Raw genomic sequence first — 21,261 nt, forward strand, 5'->3', positions numbered from 1 at the left:
TAATTTGATGAACATCTAAAATCATCTAGGGACAAGATTAGAAGACTTGATCCGTTTGTTAACTAATCTAAAAGAATACTCTATGTGGTCACCACATTGTCAACTGACCTAAAAGAAGACATGATCTCCAAATGGCACATCATTTTTACAAGAACAAATACTTGTCAATTTGTCTTAGTGTTCCAACCTCATGATTCTTGCACTAGACCACATCAGTAGTAGTAGTTAAATTTTTTTTTTTTTTTTGATAAATAACCAAACTTTATTGAGAAAACATCAAGAAGATGCAAAGAATACAAAAGTGGCCCCAAAGGCCTGACCAAATTAACAAGTCAAATCCTCCACAAAATCTACAAAAGCCAACACATCCGAATCTACTAAACCTGTCACCTAACTATATAAAACTATAAGAAGTTGTCTCTCTAACCAAGGAATGGAGTGTGCCACCCCCTGAAACACCCACCTATTACGCTCCAGCCAAATCAACCACATTAGACAGTGTGAAGCAAGAAGCCAAGCCTTCCGATGTCGCCGCCCTACCCGCCCCCCTGCCCAACTTTGCACAACTGTGAACACCGAACCTGGTTGTACTCAAACTAAACCAAAAACTACAATCACAAGCATCTAAAGACAAGACGAGACCAGGCAATGAATAAGCAAATGGTCAACTGATTTAGCTGCCCTACCGCACAAACAACACTAATTTACCAAAATATGCCCACGACGAATCAAATTATCAATTGTCAAGACACCACCTAAACTTGCTGTCCAAACAAAAAAGGAAACTTTTGATGGCGAACCCGGCACCCAAAAACCTCTCTGCGGATAAACCCTAGCAACATCCTGTGCAAACCCATCCTGAACAATCCTCCCATAGAAAGAAGACATAGTAAAAATACCTTTGGATCTAGGACAATCCCAAACCAAAGAGTCCTGACCTTCCCTCACAAACTTCCAACCATATAAATAACCCAGAAGTTCCACCGACTGATCTTGCTTCCAACCCTGAACATTGCGACGCAACTGTACATTCTACACCGTCGTTTGCACCTTCCCACTCTTGACAGCACCCACCGACACCTCACAATCTCAGCAATAACAAAGATTAAAGGGAATCGAAACTCTAAAGACAAGTCACCACACCACCTATCCCGCCAAAAACAAACTCGATCCCCCACACCAACTTTCAACCGCACCCTCCTCCAAAAAACCTCCCGACCTAACCAAATCCCCTTGCACACAACACAACCATGAGAAAGGCCCACCGTTCCAGAACACCACTCTCCCCTACCCATACCGAACTTAGCAACCACCACCCTTCTCCAAAGGTACTCCCTCTTCGCCACAAAACGCCACAACCACTTCCCCAACAAAGCCAAATTGAACAAGACCAACCTCCGAACCCCCAAGTCCCTGCTCTCATTAGGCAGACAGATCTGATCCCATGACAGTAAATGATAATGCGCACCCTCATCCCCACCACCCCACAAAAAGCGCCGTTGCAACTGCTCAATCCGCCTTGCTACTGACACCAGGATCATGTGAACAAACATAAAATAAGTCGGAATACTCGCTAAAACACTTTTAATCAACATAAGCCGACCACCCTTTGAAAAATACTGCCGCTGCCATCCTGCCAACCGCTGTTGCACCCTATCCACGACCCCGTCCCATACCCATTTGGCCTTAAAGGAAGCCCCCAAAGGCAAGCCCAAATATGTGACAGGCAAAGAGACCACTTTACATCCCAAGATAGCGGCCAAAATCGAATATCTTGCCACCTACCCCACTGGGATCAATTCTGACTTTGCTAAATTCACCTGAAGCTCGGACACTGTCTCAAAACACAACAGCACACATCTCAAATGCCCAATATGCTCCTCCTCCGCATCACAGAAAATGAGCACATCATCTGCATAAAACAAATGAGACACCTCCACCACCTTTGGAACCACCTCGACCTCAAACCCTTTCAACAAACCTTCTTGTACCGCTCTAGCCAACAAATGCCCCAAAGCCTCCATAACTAGGATGAACAGCAAAGGAGATAAAGGATCACCCTGCCTCAACCCTCGATGAGTCGGAAAGAAACCTTTTGGAGAACCATTGACCAACACCAACATCCGCACAGTGAAAATACAAAACAAAACCCAACGCCGCCATCTTTCCCCAAAACCCAGCCTCTCTAACATGTATATCAAAAACTGTCAATTCACATTATCATATGCCTTTTCAATATCTAATTTACAAATTAGCCCCGGTTTCCCCTGACGCAACCGCAAATCCACACACTCATTTGCCACAAGCACCGCGTCCAAGATGTGCTTACCCCCCACAAAAGCATTTTGAGAATCCGAAACCACCCCATCTAGCACTTCTCGCAACCGGTTTGTCAAAACCTTAGCTAACACCTTATATACACTGCCCAAAAAACTAATAGGATGGAAATCTCGAATATCCTCCACTCCACCCTGTTTTGGAATCAAAGTAAGGAATATGGCGTTAAGGCTCTTCTCAAATTTGCCTGTTTGATGAAACTGGTCGAACATAGCCATCACTTCTGTCTTAACAACCCCCCAACACTGTTGGAAAAAGGAAATAGTAAACCCATCTAGACCAAGTGCCTTATCTCCAGGCATACTATGCAATGCCGCAAACACTTCCTCTTCTGTAAATGGCCTCTCCAATAACATACAATCTGCCTCCGAAATGACATCAAAAATTACCCCAACCAAACCCGACCTCCACCCTTCTCCTACATTCTGAAACAAATGCTTATAGTAACCCACAATACTATCCTTGACACCTTCCAAAGACGAAAATTCCACCCCATTCACTCGAATTTGCCCTATCTAATTGACCCAGCAATGAGCATTTGCCATACGATGGAAAAATTTCATGTTTCGATCCCTATCCTTTAGCCACAAGCATCTGGACTTTTGACGAAAACTGATCTCCTCCATGCGAGCAAGATGGCCAAACTCCTTATGAACCTCCTCCCGGATAGACATATTAGCTGCAAACAACACCCCAGCACCTTCTTTCTCATCTAACACCTTTAATGCAGCTAAAACTTTCACCTTCTGATCCTCTAGGCGACCAAAAACCTCCTGATTCCATTTTTTTAGGTCTAATTTGAAAAACTTCAGTTTCTGCGCCAACCGAGAACTAGGCAATCCTGCCACGCTATAACTTCCCCACCTCCCTTTAACCATCTCCACAATGCCCTTAGATCGCAACCACATGTTTTCAAAATGAAAAGGTGTTGGTCCATGTCTGATAACCTCATTATCCAACAAGATAGGCCAATGGTCCGAAGTGGGCCGCTGTAAACGCCATTAGGTCGCCTGTAAAAAATGCTCCTCCCAATCCCCTGTGACAAAAAATCGATCAATTTGAGACATCACTCCACCCTCGGACCAAGCGAAACTACCACCCTGAAGCAGAAAATCTACTAACTCCATCTTATCAATGAACAAAGAGAAACGTTGCATTGAACCAAACCCCAAATTAGCCCCCAACTTCTCCGCCATACAGTGAACCGCATTGAAATCCCCGCCCACACACCAGGGAACCCCCCATCGATAAGTAGTGCTCTGCAACTCCTCCAAGAAAGAAGACCTCTCCACTCCACGAACTGGACCATAAACCCGGTAAAGGCCCAACGAAAATCATCCTTTACACACCAAAATAGGCAAGATAACGAGAAACCCCCCACTTCAACATCCTCCTTCACCACCATCCTTCGATCCCAGCAAATAAGAACACCCCCAGCCACTCCTAGGGCAGGAAGAAAGTCCCAATCCACAAAACGATATTCCCACAAATCCCTCACAGTGTCCCCTCAATACAATCCATCTTTGTTTCCTGTCGACACACCACATCTGCCTCAACACTGTTTAACACTGATTTTACCAAACACCTTCTTACCTCTATCATTCAGGCCTCGCACGTTCCAAGACAATATTTTTAACCGCATGACAACAATAATGGATCGCTACGCCCATTCCTTGGAACCCGCACATCTCCCCCCTTAATTCGATCATAATTAATAGAACATTCCAACCTGCGTAATTCCTTAGCACTCTTCTCATTAGGACTAGCAGACGTCACCCCTGACTGGTAAGGAACATTCCCCCGCCATAACTCATCAATGGTCGAAAATAACTGTAATGCCTCAGCTTCATGGCCCTCAAAGAAAACACCTAATAATTGACTAACCTCACTAATACGAGACAATACCCTAGTAGAGACCTCCTCTAGCTGCGGCATGCCATCTCCCTAACAGAAATTTCCTTATAAAAATCAGCCTCTGGATCATCATCATCGTTCATAGTAGTGTCCAACGCCACCTCATCCTTCACTACTTCAGATCAAACCACTAGAGCCAAACCATCCACCAAGTCAGCCCAACGACCATGCTCGCTGTCCCCCTACTGTAATCGCACATTCGAAGAACCTACTATGATAGTCCACGTAGTAAGAAAATGCTTCGTAGCCTCAGCCGAACCCACCACCACCTCCTTTGGAAGTAGGTGTTGCACAGGATTGACGACCGAGCTAGACGACTACCGAGGAATAGTCAGCGACCGCACGACAAGTCCTATCGACGCGCATGCCACCGGCGATGACCCATGAATCGGGGTAAGGCCAAATCCACCCCTTAACGTCGAGAAGACCTGACTGGCAGTAGGGTTTGCTTGGGCTAACTCAGTTTGGGGCCCTCCAGCCCTTCTTGGGCTCAAAACTTCATCTGAAAAAGGCCCACATTGGTTTAAAATTTGTTTAGTGGCTCCTCCATCCCTTTTTGGGCTCAGAACTTCATATAAGAAAGGCCTATGTTGTTTTAATATTTTTTTAGTAGCCCACTGCTATTTGGGTCCACCCTAACATTTCGAAACTGGGCCTTAGCAAAGCACACTCGTCCCTTTTGTTGACCCCATATGGAACCCTGACCCAGGCCTACACGGGTTGGACCCACTTGACCTCGTTCACCCCTAACCATAGCCTCTTTCCCAAATCTCAGTAAATATTCCTTCACCCCTAATCTTTGCAAATCTCTGCGATTCGATTGAACCGAATTTAGCCCGTGCTTATCCGTCTTATTTCTGGCGCCACCCGCCCTCGTCGGCACTGCAAATCCACCGATGGTCCCTTCTCCGCCCACACTGGTAAGGAGAACTGCTACGAACCCCAACGAACAGCCACGCACGACGGAGTACATTCAGAGCTGAGGATACGCAACCAAACAACGCCCAGGTCCAAAGATGTCTCATCCACTTCCAAAAAACCACCACACTAATCACCAATAACATGATATACGTCGTCCCCACGAAGGTGAAAGGACAAACCCATCACCCGAATCCAGACACTCTTCGACGGCAACAATATGTCCTTTGAATGACATAGGGCAAGAGGTGACCACCACTCCAACAACAATTCCCGTCCATCAGTAATCCATCTCCGATGCAACAATAACTCCGCCTCTTTTTGTGATGTAAATACAAATAACAATGCCTGATCTCCTAACGGACGCACCTCTACCTTCCCGGATGCCTTCAACCAACGCTGAACCCAGTCAAACATTGCTGCGAAACTCATCCATTTTCCACCCAACTGCCCCACTTTACCCACCAACGATCTGTCCAACATTCAAAACTAGTCTAACTCTGTAGTGCACCGTACTGCCGTAGCCCCTCTAACCCCTCCTCGCATTGCCAGTTGCGAGGGATCAAATTTTGATGTAGCCTTGCCATACATTGGACCGCCCTTCTCTAACTGAAAGCCTTCAAGGACCAGGGCCACACAGTCCCAACTATCCCCATAATTCGACATAGAAATGAAAATTTGCTCCATCCGCTTCCCTGTCGTGACCACTAGTTGAATCGATGAACCGCCGTTTTCCTCTCCACGAACCCAGACAGCCAGAGTCCGACTACCACCACTGAGTCGACCCAGAAACTGAAAATTACCGGGGTCCTGCGAGTCCATCCTCAGTTTCGTCACCAACCAGTGCACATCATGTCCATACACCACTATAACCTGACGAAGCCCAAGACCTCACTCTACAATCGACACACCACGATGGCTAGGAGACTCTGTCGCCACCTCCTCAAACTCAAAAGATCGATCGCCGAGAAACAAAATTTGCCAACGTGGACCACTATTATCCACCATCGGAAACATTTCACTGAACTCCACCTTCTAAGTATCCTTCAACCCGAGACTCATAATTTTATTGTGTTAATTTTTGTAATTTTACCTATAGTAGTAGTTAAATTTGTTCCCTATATACACCTACAATTCAGAGCCAAAACACATGACCTTAACTTTCCTGGGCAGAAAACTACTACTTTTTCAGTCTCCAAATGGCACATTATTTTATGAGTTTAAGCCTAATCTTCCCCCTCAATCTTGCTAGTTATCCATCTCCTGCTCCTACCCTTGTTGCTTTCAGAGTTTGTCTCAGCAGCCATTCTTGGAAACCAAACTGATAATTTTGCCCTGCTCGAGTTTAAATCCCAAATACATGATGAAACTATAGGAGCATTGGCCTCTTGGAATGATTCTACCCCACTCTGCCAGTGGGTTGGAGTCACATGTGGCCTCAAACACCAAAGAGTCATCGGCTTGAACTTGTTTGATCAGAAGTTGACTGGGACAATATCGTCTCACATTGGAAATCTCTTTTTCCTCCAGTCCCTCAACCTTGGTACCAATTCCTTCTACGGTGAAATCCCCCCAGAAGTTGGCTGATTGATCAGGTTACAAGATTTGAACTTGACTAATAACTTTTTACAAGGATAAATCCCTGTCAATTTGTCTCAATGTTCCAAACTCATGGGTCTTGCACTACACCTCAACCGCCATGAAGGTCCAATTCCTTTTGAGCTTGGATCACTATCAAGGCTTGTAACACTATCATTTCATAGCAATAATCTTACAGGAAAATTCCCAGCTTCAATCGGTAATCTATCAGCTCTCCAAGCATTTCACATTACATATAACAATTTGTGAGGAGAAATTCCAGATAAAGTTTCCCAAATGAGAAGTTTGAGCATTTTCCAAGTAGGAGAAAATAATTTTTTCGGTCCATTCCCTCCTCTCTAAAATCTTTCGTCACTCATAACATTGACTTTGCCCGCTAACAATTTTTATGGTAGACTCAAGGTCGACATGTTCTTTCTTCTTCCAAATCTTCAATGCCTCTATTTGGGAGGTAATCAATTTACTGGACCTATACCAGTTTCTTTGTCCAATGCTTCAAATCTTCAAACTGTTGAATTTGATGCAAACAATTTCACTGCAAGCATACCTATAAATCTTGGCAAGTTTCAAAATTTAAGTTGGCTTTCATTATCAAATAATACTCTTGGAATTGGGGTTAATGATATGAGTTTTTTCACTTCTTTGACCAATTACAGCCAGCTAACAAATCTTGATATAAGCATAAATCAGTTCATGGGTACATTGCCTAACTCAATTTCCAATATGTCAATTCAATTGACTTGGCTACATATTGGTGGAAGCATTCCTGAGGAGATTCAAAACCTAGTTAACCTAAATGCGTAGGGGATGGAATATAACCTTTTGACAGGCATCAGCCCTACTTTAGTGGGAAAGCTTTCAAACTTGAAAATACTGGAGTTAAGAGGAAACCATCTGATAGGGGAAATCCCCTCTACCATCGGCAACATAACTCAACTTTTGCTTCTTGGTTTGAGTAATAACAGCTTAGAAGGAAACATACCTTCCAGTTTGAAGAATTGTATATACCTGCAAGCCCTACATCTCTAGCAAAACAAACCCAACGGCACCATACCCAAGTGTCTCATGAATCTTTCATCACTTTCTAGAGGCCTGGACATGTCACACAATTCCTTAACTGGTCTGTTGCCTGCAGAAGTTGAAAACTTGAAAGAACTTGTTATCCTTAATGTTTCGTACAATAAATTGTCCGAGGAGATTCCTAGCACACTAGGGTGATGTTTGGCATTGGTGCAGTTGTCTATGCATCATAACCTCTTCCATGGGATCAGTCCTTCCATGAGTCAATTGATGGGCCTTCAATATTTAGATCTTTCTAACAATAACATTTTGGGCCAAATTCTGCAATACATGGTGAATCTTTCATATCTACTAAATTTGAATTTGTCCTTCAACAATCTTGAAGGCGAGGTACCCACAAATGGAATTTTTAACAATGCAAGTGTTGTGTGTTAGGTAAACGACAACCAACATGTAAAAAAGCCGCTCGGATCCCTTATGACAATGAATCCTACTTTGAATCATTTAAATGCTAGGTCGTTCCTCTCAAGTGACACGTTGCGCCTACCCCCCGGTGTTTCAAAAAGTGAGCAAGGGGTGCCGCATCGACGCTTGAGTGCGGTGAAAAATGGGCAAAGATTCCCATGTTTTTTTGGACCAAGGGTCTTGTGGAGAATGTAGTGGCGGTCATTAGGAAAGGGGATATGATTATGTTAGTTAAACTAGTTATTGGAGGGAATATAGTGAACGTTATTAGTGTATACGCCCCTCAAGTAGGATTAGATGATCAGACTAAAAGGGATTTTTGGGAACAAATGGATGAGATCTTACAAGAGATATCTATAGGAGAGAACTTGGTTATGGGTGAAGATTTTAATGGCCATGTAGGCATAGATAAACTAGGCTATGAAAGGATGCATAGTGGATACGATTTTGGTGACAGAAATGAGACTGGAGAGAGTATCTTAGATTTTGCGTTGGCTTCTGACTTGGTGGTGGCCAATACTATGTATAAGAAGAGGGGGGAGCATTTGATAACCTTTAAGAGTGGGTCAGTTAAGAGCCAAATAGATACTTCTTAGTGAGAAAAATGGACTACCTAAAATGCAATGATTGTAAGGTGATTTCTAGAGAGAGCCTGACCTTTCAACATAGGATTTTGGTACTAGATTTATGTTTTAGAGGGAAATACCAAGATAAGAAGGAGGGTGGATGTCATAGGATGAGATGGTGGGACCTAAAAGGGGATAAATTAGAAATATTTAAGAATAAAATGAATAAGGAAGGTACTTGGGACTTGGAAGATGATGCTAACACTATGTGGAACTCGATAGCCAATTGTATGAGGAGAATCTCATAGGAAGTGCTTGGAGAGTCGAAAGAAATGGGACCCAGCTCTAGGGAAACTTGGCGATGGAGGGAAGAGGTTTAAGCGGTAGTTAAGGAAAAATAATAGTGCTTTAAAAAGTGGCAAAAGGATAAAACTGAGGAAAACCTTAAGAGCTGGCTAATAAGGAGGTCAAGAAAGTACTGAGAGAGGCTAAGTTGAAAGCTTATGATGACCCATACACTAGACTAGATAGTAAGGAGGGAGAGAAGAGGGTATACAAACTTGCTAAGATACGGGAGAGGAAAACAATATATTTTAATCAAGTTAAGTGCATCAAAAGTGAGGATTCTAAGGTATTGGTGAGGGATGAAGAGATTAAGGAAAGATGGGAGAACTATTTTGAGAAACTATTAAATGAGGAACATAGAGGTACGACAATAAGGGAAGAAATAACCAGTAATACGATAAACCAAAACTATAGGTTCTATCGCAGGATTAGGAACTTTGAAGTGGAGATTGCACTTAAGAAGATGAAATCAAATAAGGCTTTAGGACCAGATGATATTCCTATTGAAGCTTGGAAGTGTTTGGGTAAAAAGCTGGCTGCTTGGTTGACTAGATTGTTTAACAAAATTTTGCTGACTAGGAACATGTCAGATAAGTAGAGGAAGAGTATTTTAGTGTCAATCTATAAGAATAAAGGAGATGTCTAGAATTGCAAAAAATATAGAGGAATCAAGCTAATGTGTCATATAATGAAAGTGTGGGAGAGAGTGATAGAACGCCGATTGCGAGATATAATAGAGGTGTCAAAGAATCAATTTGGGTTTATGCTTGGCAGATCAACAATGGAAGCGATCTATCTTTTGAGGAGAGTAATAGAAAAGTATAGAGAAAAGAAAAGAGACATTCATATGGTGTTTATCGACCTTGAGAAAACATATGATAGAGTGCCCCAAGATATAATATGGTGGGTGTTAGCGAAGAAATGGGTAACAAAAGATTACATTGATGTGATTAGGGACATGTATAAAGGGGTGGTGACCACTATTAGATTGCCTGCTGGAGAGAGAAATGAATTTCCTATCACTGCAATGTTACACCAAGGATCTACCTTAAGGCCTCGTTTGGGAACAGGCTATTTTAGTAACTTGTTGGCTATTTACGAAAAGATGTGCAAAAAAGTAGAGAGGTGATGTGACAACTTTTAGTAACTTTTTGACTTTTTGGCTAAAATAGCCACTCCCCAAACAAGGCCTAAGTCCTTATCTTTTGCTTTAGTTATGGATGAGTTGACGAGAAATATTCAGGATGACGTGCCATGGTGTTTGTTTTTTGCAGACGATATAGTGCTAGTGGATGAGACTAGAGAAGGAGTTAATACAAAGTTGGAGATTTGGAGAAAAACTCTTAAATCTAAAGGATTCCGGATAAGCAGAACTAAAATAGAATACATGGAGTGTAAATTTAGCAACAGTAGCAATGAAAGCATAGGAGAAGTAAAGATTGAGAACCAAGAACTGTCTGAGAGTGAATATTTTCGTTATTTAGGGTCGATTATCACAACAGTGGGGGAGATTGATGTGGATGTGGCTCATAGGGTTAAGGCGGAATGGTGTAAGTGGAGAAGTGCGTCTGGAATACTATGCGATAAACGAATACCCACTAGACTTAAATGTAAGTTCTATAGAACGACTATTAGACCAGCGACGTTGTATGGGATGGAGTGTTGGCAACCAAGAAACAACATGTAGATAAGATGGGTGTGGCTAAGATGAGAATGCTAAGGTGGATGTGTGGCAGGACTAGATAAGACAGAATTAGGAATGAGTGTATTCGGGAATGGATAGGAGTAGTACCAATAGAAGACAAGTTGAAAGAGAATTGATTGAGATGGTTTGCTCATATTCAACAGAGACCAACAGCGGCAATAGTGAAGAGATGAGATGCTGTAACGGTAGATGGAAGTGTTATGGGACGGGGTAGGCCTAGATTAATATTGGTTAGCGTTGTAAATAGAGATATGGATCTACTTAATTTGACGAACTAAATGGCCTTTGATAGGGCCGCGTAGAGAAGAAGGATTCATGTAGCCGATTTCATTTGATGAGACTTAAGGCTTGGTTTAGTTTGGCAAGTGCTATTGAAATCTACGACAACATTAAGCTTTGTGGGGGGATTCCAAAGTTGCAACTGCAACAATGCCCTATGTAAGAAGTTGAAAGACCAGGGAAGCATACTACTCTTAAGTTAGTTTTGATGATTGTCATTCCTATTTCTTTAATAGGCCTGACGTTTTCTCTGCTTTCACTTTTCCGGACAACAAAAATGAAGCATAAATCTCTAGCAACATCTTCGTTTGAACTCTTCTATCCAAAAATCTCTTACAAAGAGCTCCTCAAAGAAACTAGTGGATTCTCTATAGAGAATTTGATTGGATCTGGTAATTACGGAAAAGTGTATAAAGGAATGCTTAGTCCTAATGAAACATTGTGGCGGTTAAGGTACTCAATCTTCATCAGCGAGGAGCAGCCAAAAGCTTCATGGCTGAATGTAAAGTTTTGAGAAATGCTAGACACCGTAACCTTGTCAAGGTTTTGATTGCTTGCTCCAGTACTGATTATGATGGCAATGAATTCAAAGCTCTAGTATTTGAGTTCATGCCAAATGGGACTTTGGAAAGCTGGTTGCATCCAAGAGATGATCAAACACAGTTGAGAAAATTAAACTTTCTCCAAAGATTAAACATTGCAATAGATGTCGCTGTTGCAATGCATTATCTTCATAATAAATGTCGAACACCTATTGTTCACTGTGATCTAAAGCTAAGCAATGTTCTCCTTGACAATGACCTTACTGCTCATGTAAGTGATTTTGGTTTGGCAAGGCTTTTTTCAATATCGAGGAGAGATATTACTTCTGGGCAGTTCAGTTCAATTGGTGTTAAAGGTACAACTGGTTATGCAGCTATAGGTATACCTCTCTGTCTGTCTGTCTGTCTCTCTCTCTCTCTCTCTCTCTCTCTCACACACACACACACACACATACACACACACATTGGAGTTATTTTCTTTATTAAAGCTTCTGTCATAAGATGCAATTAAATTTCAATAGACTTTGAGCTTCACATAAAAGAAGGTCCTTTTACCATGATTGAGACAAAATTTCAGTATATAATATATTACAAAGTGTTTATATGATTGATCAAGTTTCATGACTTTTATTGCATTGTTCAAGACATGGGTAATGTTATACAAACAATTTTTTTTGTAGGAAATTTTTGTGCGTAATGATTTGCAATTGTGTAAAATTTTTATTTCAAACTAAAGCATCTATCATTGTGGCTGACAATTTTAATTATCTAGATGAGTCTTTTTTGGTATAAAAATTATGTTTGTTGATCATTTCCTTAATATAATGGTCACTATGTACTAGTATGAAAGGTAATCTTTTAATTTTGTAGAGTATGGTTTGGGCGAAGAGGTGTCAACTCGTGGAGACACGTATAGCTTTCGGATCCTCTTGTTCAAAATGCTAACTGGTAGAAGGCCTACTAATGAGCTATTCAAAGATGATTTGAACCTTCACAACTTCGCTAAAATGGCATTGCCTAGGCGAGTAACGGGGATAGTAGACGAATTCCTTTCAAGCGAGGAAATAAAAGGAGTTTAAAATTGCATTGGAAGTTCAAGTGAGCATAGAATGACATAATGCCTAGTTTCTGTATTTCAGATTCGAGTGGCATGCTTATATTTTCTGCCAAGATATAAAATGAAACGAGTGATGTTGCTTTGGAATTGCCCTTAATCAGAGACAAATTTATCAAAAATGGAGCACGCAATAACACAACGCAATTTACAAGTAAAATCTTTGAAGTTGTAGTATAGTATGGTCTGTAAATTCTTCTGTTCTACTATGTATTGTTTACCAGACATAAATTTCTCGACTTTCTCAGTTTTCTTTCAACCTCAAAGTCTTGTTTGTATGTAAAGTTTCCTATATAAATGGGATTTTCTTTGTTGAGTATCGCGTATCAATGTCAGGAATGCGGAAAGTTGTTGATTAAAATTGGAATTGTCCTCATATTTATAATTTTGTCAATTTTTGAGAAATGTTTTGGCATTTTATCATTTTAGTACAATGAAAAATAAAAGTCCACTGAAAATATTTTTTTATGATCAACTTAAAACAAATATATTTAGACGAAAAATAATTTATACTTTTGAAATGTGAAGAATATTTTTTGAACTAAAATCCTACCAATACCACCACTATTACTACTATTAACATCTCCACCATCCCACAACTATCACCTCTATGACCCTACCACCACCACCGCCACCTTAGAACTACAACTAGGGTAAATTACACTTTGTACCCTTACATTTTGCACAAATCTCACTTTGGCCTCTTTACACATGAAATCAAGACAATCAACCTTTGTACTTCTGGTCAAATTTCATTTTGATCTCTACAAATGAAATAATGATAGTTAAATTCCATTTTGGTCCCTACACAAGTGTCAATGTCTCTCTTCTGTTATCTCATTTTTAAATCTTTAATAAAATCTAATCATGTGACAAAAATGTGACTATAAAATGAGGGTAGAAGAGAAAAATCATCCATGTTTCCCACCAATACACTTTGTTCTACGTGATAAACACGTAAGAGTTATATAATACAATATATGTGTGTGTGTGTGTGTGTGTGTGTGTGTTCATGTGCTAAAAATTGGGACAAAGAGACAACAAAATAGAGTTTTTAAAATAAAATAAAAAATGCGATAAAGAAATCAAAGAGAAGGAAAGATAAATAGACAGAAGATTGTGTTACCGTGAAAAATAGAGTTTTGTGATTCCAATTTATGCAAAACCTTTGTTCATCTTCTTAATCATTCACAATTTGCGTTTTGTTTTAGCCTAATACAGTCATAATTTGATGTAAATTTTGGGACAAAGTGTTTATTGGTGAAAAATGTAGATGATTTTCCTCTCTTACCCTTATGTCGTAGTCACATTCTTGTCACTTGATTAGATTCTGTTAAAAATTTAAATAATTGAGTAACAGAAATAGGACATTACACTTATGTAAAGACCAAAGTGAGATTTGACCAAAAATATAGGGGATTGACTATCACAATTTCATGTGTAGGGACCAAAGTGGATTTGACTAAAAGTGCAGGGGTTGATTATCATGATTTCATATATAAGGGACAAAGTGAGATTTGGTGTAAAGTATAGGAGTGTAAAGCATAATTTACCCCTACAACTAATACAGTCACTAACACATTAGTTTCAAGATCATAACCAAATATAGGAAAATATTTTTAAGAAAAGTATTTCATAAAATGTAACCCATTAAACAATAATTTTGTTGAAACAAATAGGGCGTTATAATTCATAGCAAGTACGTACTCTTCTAAGTTTGATAAAATTGGAACATTTGGCATGCGTAAAATGCATAATTCATAGCAAGTAGGTACTCTTCACTTTGCTAAAATCGCAACATTTCGTATACATTAAATGCATGATGCTACTGATCAATTTTGATTTCTTAAACCTCTTTTATTATTAACTTTTTGTTGACAGTCAATCTAATTTTTAATTAGTAAATTTATTTTTTCACTATCCCTCGGTGGTCAAGGCAATAGATGTGATGTTGAATTAGTATGCAGATTGTTACATGTCTCTTTTTAAGGACATAATCCAACAACTAAAGAATTGTTCATATACGGATGATTTTATTTGCACTCAAATAATAATTTAATGTGCTTAATTTAAAATTTAAAATTTTAATTTCTATTATATCTTAATATAAATTTACTAATAAAGACAATGCACATTAAACTCTAAAATAAAATATAATTTTTTTTTTCATGTTATACTCTAATCACTTATATGTATTGTTGATATTCAAGTCTCTTAATTATTTTCTCTTAATTTTAATTATTTTCTCTTCATCTTCTTCTTCACTCCAAAACTCCAATCCACCGCTCTAAAACTCACCGTAGATTGTTTGCAAAGAAGACAAAACTAGAAGAATTAATGAATCAACATTAGATGAAAAAGAAATTGACAAGCAGTATGGTGGTCGAAAGACAAAAATATAAACTCTTATTTTTTATTTTTTCTTGCCTATGGTGAACACCAGAACAAATGGTATGGCCGAAAGAATGGCGAATCAGGCCGGAATCACATCTTCACTATACTATTTTCTGTTGGACAATCTTCACTGTATTTAAAAGATTTAATTCTATTGTGTACACAACAACAAATAGAATTTAAAGAAATAAAGAAAAGGAGAGAATTTGTTTGATTACAAAAATCAAACTCGAAATAAAAATAAATAAAAACAGATTTTATTTTGTTACAAAAACAAAATTTAAATTTGATTTTAATAAATAAAAACAACACTGAAAATAAATTAAATAACTTACTTGATTTAATTTGTTCGAATTATTTTCTGATCAAGTCCAGTGTTTGACACTGTGTCCTTAAGACAGATTCGTCCTCTCCACGGTGCTTTCAGAATTTGGACATTTATCTCCCAGGATGAAATGATCTACCACAAACAATAGCAGCACTACAAATTGTTTGCCTTACGAACACACTAAGTGTTTACACTCTTTCTTTCAGAAATAAAATGCAACAAAATGAAGAATTGAATAAGTAGAGGTGAAATACGAAATTTCTGAAATTCTTACATCAAATGAGGGTGGTCCTATTTATAGATGTAAAGGTGGCTCTGGGTTTTAAATTGAACAGGTATGATACCTGTTGGTTTTGAATTCAAACAGATTTGAATATGTTAATAATTCAAACAGATGGCATAAAAGGGAAGGGCCCTGTTTAGGTGTGCACTAATTCCAAACTAGTTTAATTCTGTTTGAAAACGGGAAGGGCTCTGTTTGGATGTACAGAAAATCCAAATTAGTTTAATTTGAATTCTGGATTTAATTTTAACAAAAATAAAATTTTGATAAAATTAAATTCAAATGTTTTTGGCCCAAAAAAAATTAGTATTGGGCCGAACAATCCCAACCCAACCACACATTAAAATTAAATCCAAATGTTTTTTGCCCAAAAAAAATTAGTATTGGGCCGAACAAGCCCAACCCAACCACACACCACACACCACGCACCCGCGCCCAAGCCCAGGCCCAGCCCAGCCCAGCCCGCCCGACCGGACGGACGGCGGCGGCGGCGGCGGCGCGCGCGTGTGTGGTGATTTTTGGGTCCAATGGGTCTAGCCCATTTTGCCCCATAACCTCTCCCTCTAAAACACTTGGGTACCCCTTGGGGCACACCCCAAGTATCTCACCCAAGCCTTATAAACCCTTTCAAAACTTCCCACCAAATCAATGTAGGACAAGCCAATTTACAACCTTAAGAAATTTCCACCAAAACTCCATTTCCATGGAGCACACTTTGGCTTCGATTTCCCATTCACTCGGTAATGGTTTTGTGCAACCAAATATACCACGTGAATCACAACGCGGCATAGAACACGTTACCACTTTGACCCGAGTAAATCGACACTCGGGGGCCCACCTAAAAAATAGACCAAACTTGAGAAAAAATTCTGGTTTTACCCATAATTTTTCTACCATTTCCAACAATCCCCCACATGAATGGAATTTGATGACAACGGAAATGCAACAATATGCAGACTTTAACGAAAGAGTATAAGTCGAAAATATCTTGCATCAGGATAGGTAGTTTTCGGCCTTGAACCTTCCCTAGTGATAACCTATCGGACTTACTGACTAACCAATGGACGCGATGCCTTGAATTGTTCAGCCGTTTGTGTAAGCCAAGACAATAGATTTCACACAAAATATCTTCTAACACATCGTGGTTCTCACTGTTGTGTTCATTTTGGCCTTGAACGCGCCTGGTTTTCATAAGTGTTTCTAGAGAATTTAGCCTCTTCATTCTCATAGAACCGGCCCCAGTTCAACACTCATATAGGTGATTCTTATTGTGAGTATCTCCTTATACTCATCTTGATTTTATGCCTTAATCAAGATATAAGTAATCATTAAAAGCAAAGCTTATCCTTATACCCCTGCAGACAACATTTGTTGCAGATATCACTCTCACCATACATCGTGGTTCTCACTGTTGTGTTCATTTTGGCCTTGAACGCGCCTGGTTTTCATAAGTGTTTCTAGAGAATTTAGCCTCTTCATTCTCATAGAACCGGCCCCAGTTCAACACTCATATAGGTGATTCTTATTGTGAGTATCTCCTTATACTCATCTTGATTTTATGCCTTAATCAAGATATAAGTAATCATTAAAAGCAAAGCTTATCCTTATACCCCTGCAGACAACATTTGTTGCAGATATCACTCTCACCATAAGAATGGGTAGGGAATTTTTAATGCCTTGGTGATTTCTGGTGAGCCATACATAACTTAGTTGTCCCTTTGAACTTAGTTCTTGGGATCTCCAGTCATATAAGTAGGGTTACCATTATGACGACTCTTATGTAATAGGCTTTAATCCCATCCCCTTTGCTGAACTATACACTAGCTCTTTTGTCAAACCTTTTGTTAACGGATCCGCAATATTCTCTTTAGATTTTATATAATCTATTGAGATTATTCTGTTTGACAACAATTGCCTTACGGTATTATGTCGACGACGAATATGTCGTGACTTACCGTTATACATGTGATTCTGTGCCCTGCCTATTGCAGATTGACTATCACAATGAATGCAAATAGCTGGCACAGGTTTTGGCCACATTGGAATATCTTCTAAGAAGTGACGAAGCCATTCTTCTTCTTCACCTGCTTTGTCTAAAGCAATGAACTCGGATTCCATTGTAGATCGTGCGATGCAAGTTTGTTTCGTGGACTTCCAAGAAACAGCAGCGCCTCCTAGAGTAAAAACATATCCACTAGTGGATTTTGAATCTTTAGTATCCGATATCCAATTGGCATCACAATAACCTTCGAGTACTGCTGGATATCGAGTAAAGTTCAAACCATGATCACGAGTAAATCTTAGATATCTAAGAACTCGAATGATCGCTTTCCAATGGTCTTCTCCAGGGTTACTAGTGTACCTACTCAATTTACTGATAGCATAAGCTATATCAGGACAAGTACAATTCATTAGGTACATTAGGCTTCCAATGATTTGGGAGTATTTTAACTGAGACACTGTATCACTTTTATTTTTCGATAAATAAAGACTGATGTCTACAGGTGTTCTAGCTAAATTCAAATCATCCTTGATAAATTTATCAAGAATTTTCTCAATATAATGAGATTGAGATAATGCATATCCGTCAGATGTTTTAATAATTTTCATTCCTAATATAACATCTGCGACCCCCATATCTTTCATATCAAATCTTTTGTTAAGAATCTGCTTAGTTGATTTGATCATGTTTTGACTGCTTCCAATGATAGGCATGTCATCTACATAAAGACAAACTATGACATATCCTTGGTCAGTGTTTTTAACATAGACGCATTTGTCACATTCGTTTATCTTAAACCCATTAGTAAGCATTGCATGATCAAATTTTTCATGCCATTGCTTAGGTGCTTGTTTTAATCCATAAAGGGATTTTACAAGTCGACATACTTTCTTTTCTTGCCCTGATACTACAAACCCTTCGGGTTGTTCCATATAGATCTCTTCATTTAGATCACCGTTTAAGAAAGTTGTCTTAACATCCATTTGATGTATTTCTAAATTAAACAACGCTGCTATAGCAATAAGCATGCGAATTGATGTTATTCTTGTCACAGGGGAATATGTGTCAAAATAATCCAGACCTTCCTTTTGTCTGTAACCTTTAACTACAAGTCTTGCTTTATACTTGTCAATTGAACCATCTGCTTTCATTTTTCTCTTGAATATCCAATTATATCCAAGAGGTTTAGAACTTGGTGGAAGATCCACCAATTCTCAAGTATGATTTTGCATAATGGATTCAATTTCATTATTAACAGCCTCTTTCCACAAAGGTGCTTCAGGACCTGTCATTGCTGCCTTAAAGCTTTGAGGTTCATTTTCTAACAAGTATGTCAGAAAATCTGGACCAAAGGATTTTGATGTTCTTGCTCTTTTACTTTGTCTAGGTTCATCATTAGTTAAATCCTGTTGGTCGGGACTATTACTAGTCTCTTGTGTTTGATTGTCATTAGTCTCTTGACTTTGTGTACAATCATAAGTTCTTTTCTGTGAACTTAATTCCTGTCCTTTCTTATAAGGAAAGACATGTTCAAAAAACATAGCATTCCTTGACTCTATAATAGTGTTTCACATTTATATCAGGTATTTCTGATTTATAAGTCAGAAACCGATATGCACTACTATTCTGAGCATAACCAATAAACACACAGTCTACTGTTTTTGGTCCAATCTTAGTCTTTTTAGGAACAGGAACTTCAACTTTTGCCAAACACCGCCACACTTTTAAGTATTTGTAGGAAGGCGGTCGACCTTTCCACAATTCATAAGGAGTGCTGTTGGTTTTCTTGTGGGGTATTCTATTAAGAACATAATTAGCAGACAATATTGCTTCTCCCCACAAGTTCTGTGGTAAACCTGAACTTAGTAATATGGCATTCATCATTTCTTTGAGGGTTCTATTCTTCCTTTCAGCAATTCCATTTTGCTGTAGAGAATAAGGGGCTGTAGTTTGGTGAATAATGCCATGTTGTGCATAAAATTCATTTAATAGTGCATCATATTCACCACCCCTATCACTTCTAATATAAATCAATGAATTTTTAAAATAAATTCAAGAAAAAACCAAAATAATTATGACTACTCAAGTCAGAATTAATGTTTTGATAAAATCATATCCTCATAAAAAATTTTGCCTAAGAATCAAACAATTCAAAAACCCATTTGATTGTATACATTCTTGCAACTCAATAACAAATAAATGTCACTGTCATAAAAATATTTGTGACAGAAAAAAATTAAATTATCTCAACTAATGCAAGAGATACACCCTATATTAATAAAATGGTTCATGGTTTAACAAATTCTACTACGCAAGTAAAATACTTATTAATGACATCTCATGTCACATAATTCAATAATCAACATAAAAGATTTCTTAAATTACTTCCCAATTAAACGGACTGATATTGTAACGCCCTCAAATTAAACCCCATAATGTACATAACATTAACGTGCATTATTAAAAGAAAACGAATCTTTTGAATTATTCATCAGAGTACTTTTATTAAAAGTCATTACATGGAACATCAAATAAATGCCCTAAGGGCTTACATCTTTCCAAGCTAACACTTGGACACAAAAGAATGAGTATTAACCCATTTACAAGTTAAGCCCTTGGCTTGAATGTTTACATGTAACCTTATTTAAAATAAATAACTAAAGACAAGTCTTCAAAATCCGCATCCTTCCAAACTAAGTCCTGGGAGGTTGCTTATCACCTGAACCTGAAAATGATGTTCCCATAAAGGGTGAGCCACAGCCCAGTAGAAATATACTAAACCACATATAAGCAATGAATAAAGCAATAGTATTTGACAGATGGTTAACCAAGATAATCAACCACTTCATTTTACAGTCTCATGACACTATTGTCTAAGATACAATTTACTCTCCAATTTTATCAACATGGCTCAGAACCTGGCCAACCTACAACAGTGAATTACATATACCATATTCACATCCTTCCAATATCAACAAACAAATGAGACTCAAGCTCAATTCACAACACTTCTTACTTCCAGATTGATACACATTTTAGTGCTGTATCAATAAAAACACTTCAATATAATAAGCACACATAAAAGTGATGCTAATGGAGTCCATCCCCTATCTTCTCCCAAACAAAATCCGGTTTAGAGGTCCATCCCCTATCTTCCCCTAAACCGTGGAGTACATCCCCTATCTCCTCCCACACAAAACAATGTATGCAAATGCAATGCTCAATCAATACACGTATTTTCTGTATCAATGCAATAGTCAAAGTTAATGACTTAACCAATGTGATTAGTTTCAGTTATTCCTAATCCACATGCAATGTCTACAACAATCACGACTATCCTCCACCGATAGCCCAAGACAGTTATTTCTAAACAGGAAATAAATGTATCAACTAACATAATTCCAACATTTTCATAGGTGAGTGATTAAACTAACCAACTACACCATTTAA

At 38.8% G+C, this 21,261-nt stretch overlaps 1 protein-coding gene and 1 pseudogene across 1 annotated transcript; one reads left to right on the forward strand and one right to left on the reverse strand.

The window, feature by feature from the left end:
* Window positions 1-591: 591 nt before the first annotated feature.
* LOC114302770 (uncharacterized) lies at window positions 592-3,245 on the reverse strand. The gene is made up of 6 exons (XM_082904943.1): window positions 2,994-3,245; window positions 2,330-2,852; window positions 1,821-2,185; window positions 972-1,685; window positions 709-858; window positions 592-624 (listed from the first exon to the last, which is right to left on the reverse strand). The coding sequence occupies exons 1-6, from the start codon at window positions 3,243-3,245 to the stop codon at window positions 592-594; spliced, it is 2,037 nt and encodes a 678-aa protein (XP_082761069.1).
* A 7,694-nt stretch (window positions 3,246-10,939) lies between these two features.
* On the forward strand, window positions 10,940-12,769 carry LOC114302769 (putative LRR receptor-like serine/threonine-protein kinase At3g47570 pseudogene; annotated as a pseudogene).
* The last annotated feature ends 8,492 nt before the right edge of the window (window positions 12,770-21,261 follow it).

This window comes from Camellia sinensis, chromosome 14 (genome assembly GCF_055761805.1).
Source record: "Camellia sinensis isolate YWXY chromosome 14, ASM5576180v1, whole genome shotgun sequence".
Taxonomy (NCBI): Eukaryota; Viridiplantae; Streptophyta; class Magnoliopsida; order Ericales; family Theaceae; genus Camellia; species Camellia sinensis.

Bases quoted from the DNA above. Each gene is read 5' to 3' on its own strand.
- LOC114302770 (XM_082904943.1), bottom strand. From the start codon at position 3,245: ATGTGGTTGCGATCTAAGGGCATTGTGGAGATGGTTAAAGGGAGGTGG. The intron at 2,186-2,329 runs GTAAGCACATCT...TATACATGTTAG, and splicing joins TCAAAATGCTTTTGTGGGGG to AGAGGCTGGGTTTTGGGGAA. The intron at 1,686-1,820 runs GTGAATTTAGCA...GCTTCCTTTAAG, and splicing joins AGACAGTGTCCGAGCTTCAG to GCCAAATGGGTATGGGACGG.